General features: G+C 38.0%; 1 protein-coding gene across 3 annotated transcripts in view; it reads right to left on the bottom strand.

Annotated features, from left to right (window-relative positions):
• Window positions 1-16216, bottom strand: part of LOC136246812 (uncharacterized) — a 62263-nt gene that overhangs the window by 16567 nt on the left and 29480 nt on the right. The window contains exon 1 of one of the 3 annotated variants that reach the window (XM_066038376.1): window positions 6-1208. The exons of 1 other annotated variant lie outside the window; for it this stretch is intronic. In XM_066038376.1, the coding sequence (XP_065894448.1) occupies window positions 6-67 (62 nt within the window). In that variant the 5' untranslated portion in view covers window positions 68-1208. Of the gene's footprint in view, window positions 1-5; window positions 1209-16216 lie in introns of those variants that run through there. One more of the 3 variants, XM_066038377.1, reaches the window with a different exon arrangement.

The following is a 16216-nucleotide window of genomic DNA, read 5'->3' as shown; positions in this document are numbered from 1 at the left end:
CTTACCTGAGCCAACTGCATGAATCAGTTTTTGACCTTGCCTTGCTAATGAATTTATACATGTACATAGAACTCACTTGCCTCAAGATTTCTGATATTTCTTACAGTACATGTCATATTCAGTTACTATGTAGTTAAGCACAAGTTACAAACTAAGCAATAAAACACACCTAAAATCCACTGGTGACTTTTACAACACTATCCTCTTTACAATACTGTCACAGTACTGCACTTAAAGTGAGTAGTTTTAAGGCAATAACTTCTCTTTATATAGACAGTAATAGCATCCATTCAAGTTACCAGATTACATAATATTACACATACATGTTGGGTGGCCTCTGATGTTACATGTGATCTGCATTACTTATAAGGTCAGTACAACTGTTTCAACATAGTTTATGAAATCACAATATTTACACCTTCTAATTACCAGAGTTGGGACCTGCTAGAGTTGACCACTATAATAAGGTGGTCTTATTAAAATGGATACTAAATGAGGTTTCACTGTATCAGCAAATCTTGATAATACTACATTGTGTGTTCTAGATCTGTCATCATATCGTACTGTATTATAAATAAGGACCACAAAGGTTTGGGCGTGGCACATGATAAAACGTCACCCATAAACCATCCTCACCTTTCCCTGATGATTATGAAGCAGTATTGGTTAGGTAAGTAAACTAAGCTCAAACAAGCCTTCAGATCGACCTGAAATGCTTTCAACAAGTTGCTATGTAAGTTATAAAAATTTATTTTCTACTGACAGACTGAGTAACTGACTGATGCTTTTAGACAAGAGTAACTCAATAATGGCTAAGGCTATGTATGGGTTTGATCTTTTCACTGTTTGACATCACTTCAGCCGGACATGTGCCTTTTGACGTACCGCAGTACATATAATGCATTCTTCATGGACTTACCAGTGTCCTCCTTCGTCATCTTTGCAGCTGATAGCAAAAGGTGTTGATTTGGCAGTAGTTTCCCTTTGTAACTGAAATTGTTTGTGTGGCTACTTTGATTGCAGAGGTGCTTTTCAAACAGTTCTTGATTCATAATGCTGTGTAACAGGTTAAACATATTCACTTTTCAGACGATAATTGATAGCTAGGGCGCACAGTGCTATTTCTTTCTTTTGATGCAGTATGAGTGGATTCACCAGTCATAATAATTGTATTTTATAAAAAGAAGTTAACAAACAAGTACACAAAAAATTGGATTTTCAATTAGAGTAAGGACCATAAAAAGTACTGAAACTAGCTGGAGTAGTGCATGATATTAAATCACAGTAAAACAATTAGTTATAGTTATATCCCGGTACGAGGGTGATATCATTGTTATTACACGAGTCCGAGGCGGAGCCGAGGACGAGTGTAATAACAATGATATCATCCGAGTATACGGGATATAACTGTTTTATATCCCAGTGCGCGGGAGTGCGCAGAAGTTTACGGATAGTAAATTTAGTTCCGGTTTGAGTTCCTGTCACTGTGCTCAAGATTTCGTCCAAATTGTGTGGAGATTCTACTTTGTAGCTACAAGAGAGACCTTACATACTGCCTACAAACTGTAGCGAAGGGCGGTGTTATGAAGCAGCGGTTCCAGGTACAATTCACCTTCGTCAAAAATTGGTATGGTGGTGTCGCGTGGTGTGCAAGAGAAAAATAAAGCCCAACAAGTGGCTACCATAGTCCGAGATAGAACGATGAAGCTAGAGGAAGTTAGTTCTTACCATAGTGGCCATTGGGAGTGATTGGTGGAGCGAAAATCGTCACGGACTATTCTTGACATTTGTTAAACTATCACGGTATTGGTAACTTGTAGTGTTATTGTGTAAAGGATTAACAGTTTTCTTGTAAGGTTTAGCTAGTTTTAAGTGCTGTATTGGTGTGTTTTGTATCAATATTTCCTTATTTGGCTCTTTGTTCCATTGGCCATTTGCGGTTATTATGATGTCACGAAAGAGACTGAGTGGCTCCGCATCAGGGTGATAAGTTAGTTATCACTGGGTGATAACTAATATATCGTACAGTAGCAGCGCCGCTCTGTCTAGCTGTATGGTAGTTATAACCCAGCACGGCGCTTTGATACTCCCACGCACTGGGGTTTAAGAATTTTATATCCCTATTGAACAGAGCATATTGTTTATAGTGTACTATAGAAAAAGTACCTACTGTAGTGTGGTCATTAATTGAGGAAATATATTAATGATTTAATCAATAACTAAAATTGCCTTATATAGTTTTATACCTACAAAGCTGATTATATCACACACCTGTGGTGAAGATCATAATTTGGTGCTGATATACCACAGGGAAGTGATATACCAGGGTTTGTAGCTAAGTTTACCATATATGGTATAACTTTGCAAAATCCTCATCTTATTTGTTTGGGCTGTTGTCAATGGATTGTCAATGAAATCTTGCCTCCTTCATAGACAGTTCAGTAATTAAAAGTAATTCACATCTCATCAATTAAGAGTCTCAAATGTCAAATATACTGGAAAATTCCAGGTACCTTTAAATGATTGTTTGATCTACGTACATATACTATATACATAAGTGTGTCATACTGATAATAAAAGTAACATGGATATTACTGAAATATAGTGTACTCTACCTTCAGGTACCACACTTGGGAATCATGTAAATAGTATATCTCTCGTAAGTGTGTTATCACTATATAATACCATTTCCCATGAAAAAATTAAGCTACTATTATATACACAATACACAGTTGCTATCAGACTGTTAACATTCATAAGCATTCAATTCTATAGCAGTGTTCCCGATAAGAATTCTTAAGCGCCAGGACAAAATGTCCTGAAAAATCCAGACAAAGTTGTACTTTGCATGGACACAAGTGACCTATAACACTGCCTGTAGTAAGTATTCTCTGATGTCTGGCTGTAGGCATTCCCTTTGTTGTACTGAGGATAGACATTCTTTTATGTGCTGAAACACTATTACAAGTGATTTTGTGAGACTTCTGTGAGGTTTCTGTACAGCTGAGGGGTTGGCATTGGTACATTAGTGGTCACTCTCTTGGGTGGCATGAATAGTTTAATCTCCCATCAACCAAAAGACAGCTATTAGTAGTAAAGTAAACAGTAAACCAAATATCCACAACTTGGGCTTTTTGGACTCCTTTGATAGAACATTATGTCCTGCTAAATACATTCAGACATTCAGACATTGGATAACATTCAGACATTGGCTAATTTGTCCGGAATTTGTCCATTATCCGACCGTTATCAGGAGCACAGCTATAGTGTAGTTGTCTACTATTAGGTGAATACCTGTACTATAATACAAGTATATATACGGTACCGCCCAAGCGCAACGTCTCACTCGCTCACACACGCAACTTTGCTTGAGAATATAAAAATTGCTAATTAAGGGGTATGGCAACTGTTTTGGATGCAATTCTCATGAGTGAAACAACTGCCACGCTGTTTTGCGAGTGAAACAGTTGCCATGCCCCTTAATTAGCGATTTTTTAAAATCTCGAGTAAAGTTGCTTGTGCAAGCGAGTACAACATTGCGCTTGGGCAGTACCGTATATACAGGTAGCAATACAGTATTAATGATAAACTGCAGACAGCCAGATAGTTGCTGATACACACAATCTGATTGTCACTGATCTAAATGATGTCACTAAGTGTGGTACTATTTATTACAAGTTAACAGCTGAATGATCACATTTCAGCAGAAGAAACCCCACTGTTATAAAACAGAAACCTTCCTAAACCACTGGAAAAACAATAAGATCATCTAATTTACCCATCTTGTAGTATATATACTATGAAAAGTATCACTTCATACTGATTTTTCATACAGTATGGGATAATACTACTTAAATCTCAGTGCGTGAGAGTGTCAAAGTGCTATGCTGGGTTATAACTACCATAAAGCTAGACAGAGTGGTGCTGCTAATGTACGATATGGGTGATAACTAACTTATCACCCAGTGATAACTAACTTATCATCCTGTTGCGGAGCCACTCAGTCTTGTTCGTGACATCATAATAACTGCGAATGGTATTGTTTACTAATGGAACAGAGAGCCAAATAAGAAAATATTGATACAAAACACACCAGTACAGCACTTAAACCTGCTAAATCTGGGTAGGTATAAACAGTGGACCAGGGGACCTAAGGAACCACGAGGATCCAGCTCTTGTTTGAATTTTGTACACTTCACTATATTTCATATTTGTACTAGGTACCTCTGCAAGTAGTTTTGCATGGTTAATCCACTTTTTCCCTGTCACGGCTGTCTAGTCACATGATGTTTATACTAATTAGAAATTATAAGCATCTCTGAAAAAACAGAAAAGTGTCTGAAGCTGACTGCATTAACACTTGTGACTTGCCTGCTGCACAATGAGCATACTAGTCTATTATGTCACCTAGCTACTAAAGTTTTAAAACATTGTGCAAATGCACCGTGTTGTATGAGGCTCGGTTGTCAAGTCCCAGGCTGAATCTTGCCGCTTATAGTAGCTAGTAATTGTTATTTCCCTGGAATATTTGTCTGCGCAATGTTAGTACTAGGCGACATAATAGACTGGCATGCTCATTGTGCAGCAGGCGATGCTAGGCACTTTTTCAGAGACGCTTGTAATTAATTTCTAATTGGTATAGCTAAACATCGTGTGACTAGACACCGTGAAGGGGAAAAAGTGGATTGGCCATGCAAGACTACTTGTAGTGGAAGCTACCTAGTACAAGTATAGAATATAGTGAAGTGTATAAAATTCCAAAAAGAGCTGGATCCTCGTGGGTCCCCTGGTCCCAGGTCCCCAGTTTATACCTACCTGCTAAATCTATACAAGAAAACAGTTAATCCCTACACAGTATCACTACAAGTTATCAATACAATAATATCAAGAACAGTCTGTGCTGATTTTCGCTCCAGCAATCATCCCAACGGTTACTATGGTGAAGAACTAACTTCTTTCGATAACCTCTAGCTTCATCGTTCTATCTCGGACTATGGTAGCCACTTGTTGGTCTTTTGTCCTCTTGTATGCCACGCGACACCACCCAAGCACCACCATACTAACTTCTGACGAAGGCCAATCGTACCTGGAACTGCTGCTTCATAACACCACCCTTTGCTACAGGGTTTCTCTTGTAGCTACGAAGTTGAATCTCCACACAATTCGGACAAAATCTTGAGCACAGTGACAGGAACTCAAACTGGAACTTAATTTACTATCCGTAAACTTCTGCACACTCCTACGCACTGGGATATAAAATAGTTATATCCTGTACACTCAGATGATATCATTGTTATTACACTCGTCTTCGGCTCCACCTCGGACTCGTGTAATAACAATGATATTACCCTCGTAACAGGATACAACTATAACATATTATAATAGTGAGGATAGGATGTATGAACTGAGTAACTGAACTGAGTATATTATTATATGGAATAGCACTAAACATTATTATTATTATAGCTATTGTTTTCTTGTGCAAAAATATCACCCAAAAGCCAGCCTCACTGTTCTTTCATAACAGCTTGACAGCGGTAACTCAATGGTTCAAATTCGTTTGCAACCACCTGATCCTTTGATTCTAAGTCTCCTGGTACTATATTTGGCAATACTATTTCAAGCAAGTCTGTTTGCCCATGGGCCTTTGCAAAAAAATTCTGCACTACTAATTATACAACCAAGTACTAAAGATAATGCTACTGCCACTACAAGATCAAGGTTTCCATCTAACTAAACAGGAGTTCTGGGATGCACTCCACCTGCGTTATGATTGGAAATTACTAGTCACTGTGTTTGCGGTGCCAATTTTTCTACTGGTCATTCCATGATATGTCGGCATGGTGGCTTAACATTCATACGTCATAATGATTTGCGTGACATCACAGCTGAGTTACTGTCTAAGGTTTGTAATGACGTAGCCATCGAACCACCTCTTCAATCTTTCAGTGGAGAAGTAATTACTCCTCAGTCTGCCAACTGACAAGATGATGCCAGAGCCGATATTCACGCTCGTGGATTTTGGGGGCGGCAGCAAAGTACCTTTTTTGACATAAGGGTGTTTCATCCAAATGCACAGAGCTACCGCAATACTTCTATTACATCTGTATATAGACGTCATGAGCAACAGAAGAAGAGGGAGAATGGTGAGTGTGTCCGTGAAGTGGAGATGGTATCTTTCACTTCTTTAGTTTTCTCAACAACTGGGGGTATGGGCAAGGAAGAAGTCACTTTTTATCGCCGTTTAGCTGAATTACTTTCCAAACGTAACACCATGACCTACAGCAGCACTCTTGCGTGGCTTCGTTACTTGTTGCCTTTTTCTCTTTTAAGATCTGCAACTACAGTATGTGCATCCAGGGAAGCCGTTCCATCTCTTACAGATCATCTGATGCTTCCCCGAAATTGGGCCTTGTAAGTGGCCCTAGGGACTTTTAATTGTCCCAATTATTGTTGTTTCAGTTGTGTCCAGTACTAAAGATAATACAAAATGCGGTTAAAACTATGTCATAATTATACAACCAAGTACTAAGAATAATACAAAACACGGTTAAAATTATGTCATAAATAAATAATAAATATGTTTAAGAAAACTACGAGGCCTAGAGACATAAACTAACCGGGGATCGATTCGCCTGTGAACGAAGGCACAAACGTATAATCGTTGTGCCCATTCGTGCTGATGACTTGACCATACGTGTAATTCTATATAACGCCCAGTAAGGTAAGTAAGAGGGTTTCCGGACAGCTGGGTATTCCGGACACTTCACTTTTAATCCGCTACTGAAGGATGGAATAGAAACCGATCAGGCTATGGTTTATGTACCTAAGTACCCTACTTGTGTACTATAAAATACTAAAATTTTGTTTCGATAGCTTTAAGGATTACCGAGATACATCACAATTTGCTTGCGCGTGTAAAATATTTTTGTTTAAAAACTTTCACTACGGATGTTAACAGGAGATTGAGGGCACCATTTGTAATTCTAAGCCACCGTAGGCATCACAAATGATCAGTCACATTATTCAGTGAACGGATATATGATTTAGAGATAGTACAACTGGAATCCAAGCCCATTACCTGCGACGTGTTAACTGGCACGCGCAATCAACACAACCAGCATCCCGGAGAAGCACCAAGCAAGGATCCGCGGGGCCACACTACTTAACTATGCTGTTTCAGTGTTAAGACAAGGACTGATACAGATTTCCAGGCAGTAGATCAAATGTTGCATCTTCAAAAGCGCTGCAAGACACTCGCATGGTCCGAGCAAGGCTGGTAGCAGTTCTGCTCCTTAAAAATCGCTGTCACCAACAAAGTAACCAGACAAATAGAATGCTTTGAGTCTCTGCTGGGCCATGACACTCAATAGAGTGCAGCATTTCCCATAACAATGGCAGGTACGCCTTTTTTAAGTGGTGTCCGGAAACCCCAGCCACATAAAATTTTGGCATTTTCTCAAACTGCAAATTTAAACTGCTCTTTCTCCTAGCACCCTACACTTTACCATCCACAATTTATACCACCGATAGTCTAGTTCATTAGCTATAATTCGGCACTAAGCATTTTAGAATCCGTTTTTCTCTCGAGGAGAATTGAACAAATTTTTAATACATGTGCAAACTTTGTCCGGAAACGCCCGCCCCTACCTTACCACACCCTTGCATAATTACAGATTGCGTGAAGGACATTAGTGAATGTCGGTGAAGTGACTTCAGGAGAGCGAGAGGCCACTTTACACGTAAACAAGAAGATTACAAGTAAGTTTTAATGTTTGTAAGGTCTCAAGTCTCCATGCCAGCTGCCAGTCACATAAAATATTTAATTAATTAACAATACAAGAAAACATTAGTTAAAACACATGCCACACTGTTTACAATATGAAATACAAGTAAACAACTTGTCTTGTGCAGCTGGTATGGCGAACTTCCTTTGTGTTGGAGTCAGGCAATTCAATACATGCTTATTCAGCTTGCTCTTCTTATGTCAAGTTAACACTAGCAGAGAGGCGACATTTTCATACTGTTGTGCAGGTGTTTAAAGTTTTACATCATCTGTCTCCCAGGTATTTAAAAGACTGGGTTGTTTCAACTGAAGCATATACAGGGCGTACTGGAAGAAATAAACATCAATTGTATGTACCGTAAATCCGTTCATCAATTGGGAAGAGCAGTTTTTACTACTGTGGAGTATTTATTTGGAATAGCTTGCCTCCCAATTTGTGTGGTACTGACCGCTTGTCAAATTTTAAGGCTACCTACAAACAATTGTTTTGTTAATTAAAGAACTATTGTGTTGTACATATTTATGTTTTGTAAATTTTGTTTTGTCTTGTGTAAGTATTTTTTGTTGTATAATATTGTGTACTTTGTATAGGGTACTGCTGAAATGCAGTTCTTAGAACTGATGTAGTCTCCCTTCAAATCATTAAATCTTTTTGCCTTCGCCCGGCTTAGCTACTAGGTTCTGGCTGGCTTGGCTGTCTTCCTTTATCTGGTTCATCTGGCTTGCATACTCCTACAGTATTGTGTAGCTATCTCCTACAAGTTGTGTATGCATAATTATGGTGTGTCACCCGTCACTGTGCCATTGCTACACCACTGATGAACCTTATTTAGCTCTAGTTGATGTTGATACTTTACTGTATATTGGCTAATAATTTTTATCTGTTGATGTTGCCTATAATGTATTGCTGCATACAATACTGCAATAATGTATAGTTCTCTCCTGTATGTTTTGTATACATAATTACATATACTGTGTACATATCACTGTGCCATTACCACACCAATGATGTACTGGCACTTAGCTACTGGTGGCCTGTAGTTACGATGCCACTGTTGTGTTGTATCAGTCACTACTGTGACATCTTGAGTTGATTTGGGGATTGTGCCTTTACTACCTAATAGCTTCACCTGGGGGCTGTCACATAGGTGTATGTACTTGGTTGTATGTGACGTGGTCCTAGTAAATAAATAAATAAAAAATAATAATTCATGTTCTCGAAAACTACGAGGTCTAGAGACATGAACTAACCGGGGATAGATTAGCCTGTGAATGAAGGCACAAACGTATAATCGTCGCTCCTGCTCGTGCTGATGACTTGACCATACGTGTAATTCTATATAACACCCAGCACCACACCTTGCTTATTTATTTACAGATTGCGTGAAGGAGAAGATTAGCGATGCCCATGCAGGAGAGCCAGAGGCCACTTTACGTGTAAACAAGAAGATTACAAGTAAGTTTTTATGTTTGTAACATCTCAAGTCTCCATGCCAGCTGCCAGTGGATTCATTCATGTAAATAAACAATACAAGAAACATTAAAACATATGCCACGCTCTTTACAATACAGTTACATATAATATAAAAGTAAACAATTTTGTCTTGTGCAGCTGGCATGGCGAACTTCCTATGTGTTGGTGTCAGGCAATTCAATAAGTGCTTAATCTTTTTTGCCTTCACCTGGTGTAGCTACTAGGCTCTGACTGGCTTGGCTGTCTTCCTTTATCTGGTTCATCTGGCTTGCACACTCCTACAGTATTGTGTAGCTATCTCCTGCAAGTTGTGTATTCATAATTATAGTATGTCACCCATCACTGTGCCATTGCTACTCCATTGATAAACCCTATGTAGCTCTAGTTGATGTTGATATATATATACTGTGGTGTATATTGGCTAATAATTTTTATCTGGTGATGTTGCCTATAATGCATTGCTGCATACAATACTGCAATAATGTATAGTTCTCTCCTGTATGTTTTGTATACATATACTTTGTATACATCACTGTGCCATTACCACACCAATGATGTACTTGCACTTAGCTACTGGTGGCCTTTAGTTACGATGCCACTATTGTGTTATATCTGTCACTACTGTGACATATTGAGATGATTTGGGGATCATGCCTTCACCACCTAATAACCTCACCAGGGAGCTGTCACGTTGGTGTATGTACTTAGTTGTATGTGACGCGGTCCTAGAAAAATATAAAAAATACTAATAGTACAACTTGACTAAAAATATCACAGTCAGATTTTTTTTTCACAACAGCTTGGCAGTATTAGTTGTTAGTAAAGTATAATTAAGCAAAAATGCCTACGGAGTGATCTCAAACCCTTCCAACAAGCTTCTACGATTTTAAAAAAATAATTTGATTTTCTGCTGACTGACTGACTGATACAGCCAAGCTTAACTTGACTATGGTTAAGCTTAATTTCACTTTTTGACATAGAGTTGAGCTTTTCTATCTACCGCATTGGAAACAGTGCATGCATCAAGGACTTATTTTGTCCTCCATTTCTTTCTTCACTACTGCATAGGTGTTGATTTACATATAATGCTTAGTGTCTTCAGTTCAGTGAAGCTGCAATTCATAGTAATTATATTGACTGCAGAGGAATTTCTCATACTACTCATTGTCTGTAATGCTGTATAAGAGGAAACCGAAAAACGAAGCGAACTGGCCACTTTATTTCGGGGCATATTTGATAGTCGGGGCATAATTGATAGTCGGGGCATAATTGATAGTCGGGGCATGTGTTTAGTTGCCATTTCTTGTAACTGGACTGATTGCAGGTCTACAATGTAGTACAATGGTTGGAGCAAAGCTAAATGAAATGGCTACATTGCTTGATAATCGGGCACTGTTTACATTGCTCAGCTACATAAGTCATAAATTGTGAGTCACACATTAAATCAATTGAGTCTCAAGTCATAAATTATGTTACAAAAAGCATATGTAAGGAAAATTAGAAATTTTATATTTTGAGTAGGGATAATAGAAATTAGAAAGAAATGAAACAAGGGAGGTCATCTACACCTGTAGCTATACTAGTGAACATTGACGTAAGTCATACATCTGTAATTACAGTAAATGGGCAATAAAGCACAGTGTCAACTGCACTGGCATATGCATGACTTTCTATTAGTGACAATAATCATAGTACGTACATACAAGTATTGTTAGTATTTGTTGGAGTGGCGGCATCAGCTCTACCTGGTTTTGCGGTTACTATTCCCAGGCATCTAATGATGTCTTGGGAAAGTGAGCGTGGAGATTTTGGTGTTTGCTTTATTGCAGTCTCCGTAGACACGTTTAGGAGACTAGAAGCATCCATGACTTCATGCATTCATGGCTAGAAGCAGCTAAACAGCCAGACAGACAGACCAAAATGCAAGTTTTGGCAATTCTTTTTTAAAATTCATTATCTGGCCATGTACCTGTAAGTGCTTTCTTGTATTTAATGCTGTATTTGATGTTAGATGGGCTAATATATACTAGATAAAGCACTGCCGTGAGTGCAATATGGAAAAAAAATAGTAGAGGGAAGGGGCGAGAGATTAATACAGCACGAGGTAAAGTAGAATGCTGTATGTATTCAGCTCGAGACCATGCCAGAGTGCTATTTTTCCCATACTGCACTAGCGTGCTTTAACTGGTTTCTGGTCATCTTTGTTTGAGCATGTATTTGTAGAGCTGTACAACGTCGGTTTTCAGCCATCAGACAATCGGTAGGTATCTATATAGTACAAGTTTGGTCATAAAACAAACAGATAGCATCACTTTGACTACTTCTGGCAATTAAAAATGTACATACATGATCAACAGTGCTGTATTTTCCATACGCAGTGCTGTATTTTCCTTTCAGTACTGTATGGAAATAATAGCACTCTTATTCATTTGATATTCACCCACGCAAGTACTTTATTATTCTGCATAGGTAACACATACAGTAGATGTTTCTAGGATGAATTTTAGAAGCAGTATTGTGGGCAGCATTCACCACTTTAGGGGCAATCAAAGTACAGGGTCATAAGCAAATGCAGTGTTTTACCTGCATTTACTTTTGATATTACTGTAACTACAAAGAACACATAAACTACAAGCACTCCAATCTTACAAACACTCCAGGAGGTTGAGTGATAGTTGAATGCACTAAATAGCTCTTATCCCATTGGTCATGACAGATGTTTTCCCATGTCCTCCAGAAAACTTTGGCAACTTCCTTGGTCTACCAGTTTCTATGGTTTAACCAAATGACCATGTAAGGAAATGGCAGACACATCAGGCTTGTTCATTACATCACACACAGCAACAGAGTCACTATACATAATATTATATCAAATCATGTGGAACCTACTAGTGTAACAGTTGAGTACATTCTTTACTTCAATTCAAGGAAAATTGGCTTCTATTATCTTAGTTCAAAAAATTGATTCAGCAACTACTGTATTCACTCACACTCACCACTACTCAGTACTCAAAAATGATGTTTAAGCTTAAATTGATTGTAGCACTGGTCATTGTGGTCAAGTGCAACTACTACTCAAGTTGCACGACAGTATGTTCCAACATGAAGAGATACTAAGTAACACAGCCTTTATAGTTCAATGCTGAACTTTAGTCTTAGCTATATAAATACTGAAATTGGTCAAAATGGTCAACTCTTGACATTATTGCTAGTACCAACAAGTAGAAGAAAGGGATCAAAGAAAAAAGTAGTGGAGCAAAGGAATAGTTAAAACGTGGTAAAGCAAGGAAGGTTGCCTTTGCCTGCATAGTTCAATCAATTATCGGTGCAACGCTAGAAAAAAGAGAGGTCGCCTGCACCTGCAGATACACTAGTGGACATTTAATCCCTAATTCAGTCTACCTGAATTAAGGATTAGATGTCTACTAGAATATGTATCTGAAGGTGTAGACGACCTCCCTTTTCTTTCTATGATCCCTAATTAAACAAAATTCCTTATACCAGTTTAGGAATTTTAATGTCCACTAGTACAGGGTGTATATCTTGGTAACAACTAATATTAGCTAATTTTACCACCATCGGTATCAGTTATGAAGTAGAAATAATTTACTGATTAATCAAAATCCATAATCAAGCATTACTAATGACAAAGAACAAGCGAAAGTGAAGAAAGTGGTGAATGTACCAGTACGTGGTACAACATTCGCTGTAACTGTTTTATAACTATTTAGGCTTGTTTAAAGTATGGCTGCGAAGTTGTAGCAGGCTTGTGTCTATTTATTGGCTGCCCATGTAATTAGTCGATCATTCTTCGCAAAGGGACTGGAATCCCATAAAAAACACTGTTTGAAAGGCTGACTTAACTGTTTTTATAACTACTTGGCTTTTTTTTCCTTGAAAGGGGTTAGTGGCAAAACATTGTAAAAATCAGTTTCAGTTTCCCACGCAATTAATTACACTGATTACATCATCATTACAATTTCAACATAATTTAGGTAATTTATTTATGCATTTTTTCAACATCATTACAATTTCAACATAGGTAATTTTCAGTGATTTAGTGTGATTCTCTCAGACCTGTTAACAAGTGCACACTGTCAGAAAAATGAAATGTGATGATTGCATATGGGAAGAACAAAGAAATGTGATCTTCACATATAAAATATACTGCAAATCACAGAGTTTTACAGAGGAATCCCTTTGAATCGCACCAAATCATTTATAGAGGCTCTGTATTGTGTTGGACACTCTCCTCTCAATTATTAACTCTTGGTTACAGGAATAGGCAAATAATCGGTATTGGCAAATGTGAAAAAATGCATATTGGTGTAACACTACTTATTTACTTACTTTTTTCTATGATCCCTAATCGAACTTAAAATTCTTAATCTTATACTTGCTTGCTTACTTTCTTGTAACATTATATGACTGGTGAAAATTCTCTGTTCTCAAGTTGACAAAAGTCTGTTCAGATTACTGAATTTACTTGGATTAGTGAACCCATTAATTATAAACAGAACCTAGTTCAATTACTCTAATAGAACATACACTTGTTTGTAAATACTCTAACAGAACAGTCATTTGTACTGTTTGGATTAGTGTTTGGATTACTGGAGTTCAGATTAGTGAGGATTCACTGTACTTGTTTGTTTACTTTCTTGTAACAAAAATACAACTGATGAGCCTGCGCATACCACATCAAAAGAAAAGATGGCGCCAGGGGTAATTTTTCAACTGAATGGACGCCCAAATATTAATTACTCGAAAGTGAAGTGGCCATTAAGCTTCACTTTCAGATATATTCAGCCTATTACATGCCACGAACAGTAGCCTCTGCAATCAATCTAGTCACCACAAAAAATACAGATGATTTGTGCACCCCAACTATCAATTACTGACTGAAAGGTGAAGTGGCCATTACGTTTTGCTGTTAGCTATGTTCAGTCCATTAAAAATGAAGAACACATCTGCAATTCATCCAGTCACCATGGAAATACGGAATAGGGAAGCCATAGCACTACTGTGAATCGACACTTTTTGCTGTCGGTGAAAAGAAATGGGACACAAAGGAGGACAAAGGTAGGGCATCGTACGTACTGTGGTATGCCAAAAGGCACCTGTCGGACTGAACAGACGTTGAATAGTGAAAAAATCAAGCCAGTAGCCTTTAGCTGTTATTGAGTTATGCTTGTTTGAAGGCATCAGGCAGGTAAGTAGGCAGGTGGGCGGGCAAGCAGGCAGGCAGTTAGTCAGTAGAAAATTCCAAAAAAGTTAAAAAATTTGTAGCAATTCATTGGAAGCATTGGCAAGGCACTTTTGGGCTTGGTAATACCTACCAATACTGCTAAGGCACCAGAATGGTTTTGTGAAGCTGGTTTTGGGTGAATATTTTTGGCCAGAAAAACCTAAACCTTTATGACCCCTATTATACAATACTATTGTACTGTATGATTACCTTGACTGCTACAGTATGTATATATGGGAAGTACGGGCAATAAGCATAATAGCCAATGTAGCCACAGGGAATTCACATTGTGCTATCATGAATTGAAACATAATTTGTATTGTCAGCCAAAAAAACTGAAGGACAAAGGCAAGTCCATGATGAGTGTACTGTATGTATTGCAGTTGGTGAAAAGGCATCTCAAGACAAAGCAATGTTAAACAGTGAAGAAATCAAACCTGTAGCCTTATCCATTGTCGAGATGTGCTTGGCTGGAGGCATCAATACAAATAATTTTATTTGCATGCAAATTTTTCTCGTTTAAGTGTCATGCATACATACGTATACATACTACACGCGTACGTAGTTTGCACACTGTAAATATGTTTAGTTAGTCAGTTAGTAAACAGAAAATTTTAAAATTCCATAGAAACTTTTGAAAGAGTTTAGGGCTGATCCGAAGACATTTTTGGGCTTGGCTGTGTTGTTGTTGAGGGAAATTGAGGCTGGTTTTAAGTGGCTGGAAAAGACCAGTTCTTCATGATCCCTAATAAACAGTACTACTGTGCTGTATCAAGACACACGGTAGAAAGCTGGCGACCACACCCTGAGTATATGACAGGAAGAAAGAATACAGCCTTTTTATGTGTGCATAGCTCCATTGGCCCCTTCTCCAAAGCACACGATTTTTGCATTATAGTTGTACCCCAGGTAGGGTATGCCGCACAGCAAATTTAATTAAATTCGCAACAGCCATTTGCGAGATATGGGCGTTCAAAATTTCATCTTAATTTCTTCGTTTTTTCTTATGCTGTATGGGATTCGATTTTTTTTGCACACTTTGCAAAAATTGCTATAAAATGCAAACGTGTATCTCAGTTGCCTTGATCTTTGGCTCAAAGGAAGAGCATGTAACAGTGGATTCACGTACAAAGTTTGTTGAGAATCTGAGAAATATTCAAGGAGTTATGAGCATTTATTCACGTAAAAAAAGATCAAACTTCTGTCATGGCTACAGGGTAAACCGAGCATAGAAATTACTTGAAAATTGGGTAGAAGTGCCTTTTGATAGTTTGAATAGCAATAGAGTTACAGCAACAAAGTTATAAAGTAAAAACCAAGTAACTGTAAAATCACGGGATCGAGATACTCTAATAGAGCAGTCACTGTGGAATAAAAAAGGTGTGCAAGAAATGTCGAAAAAAAAACTGTTTGAACCAGGGACCTCCATACCTAACACCTGCATCCTTAACCACCGAACCACTGCTACCTTGGCTGATTACTTCACTTAATTTCTGCTTTATAAACGAAATATCTAGTTGAAATCTGCTTATAATCAAATGTTTGTAATTTCCTAGATCTACCAATAGAAGTACTAGATTGTTCTAGAACATTCTATGTACAGGTATGTTCTATTAGAAGTCCTAGTATGAACTGCTGTAAACCAAAAGTTGAACTTTGCAGCATAGAAGACCAACAATCTAACAAGGTGCATCATGTGGGTTTCAGTACA

The sequence above is a fragment of the Dysidea avara genome, chromosome 2, assembly GCF_963678975.1.
Source record: "Dysidea avara chromosome 2, odDysAvar1.4, whole genome shotgun sequence".
NCBI lineage: Eukaryota > Metazoa > Porifera > Demospongiae > Dictyoceratida > Dysideidae > Dysidea > Dysidea avara.
Note: the sequence above shows the minus strand (reverse complement) of the source record. Positions and strands in the feature narration are given on the sequence as shown.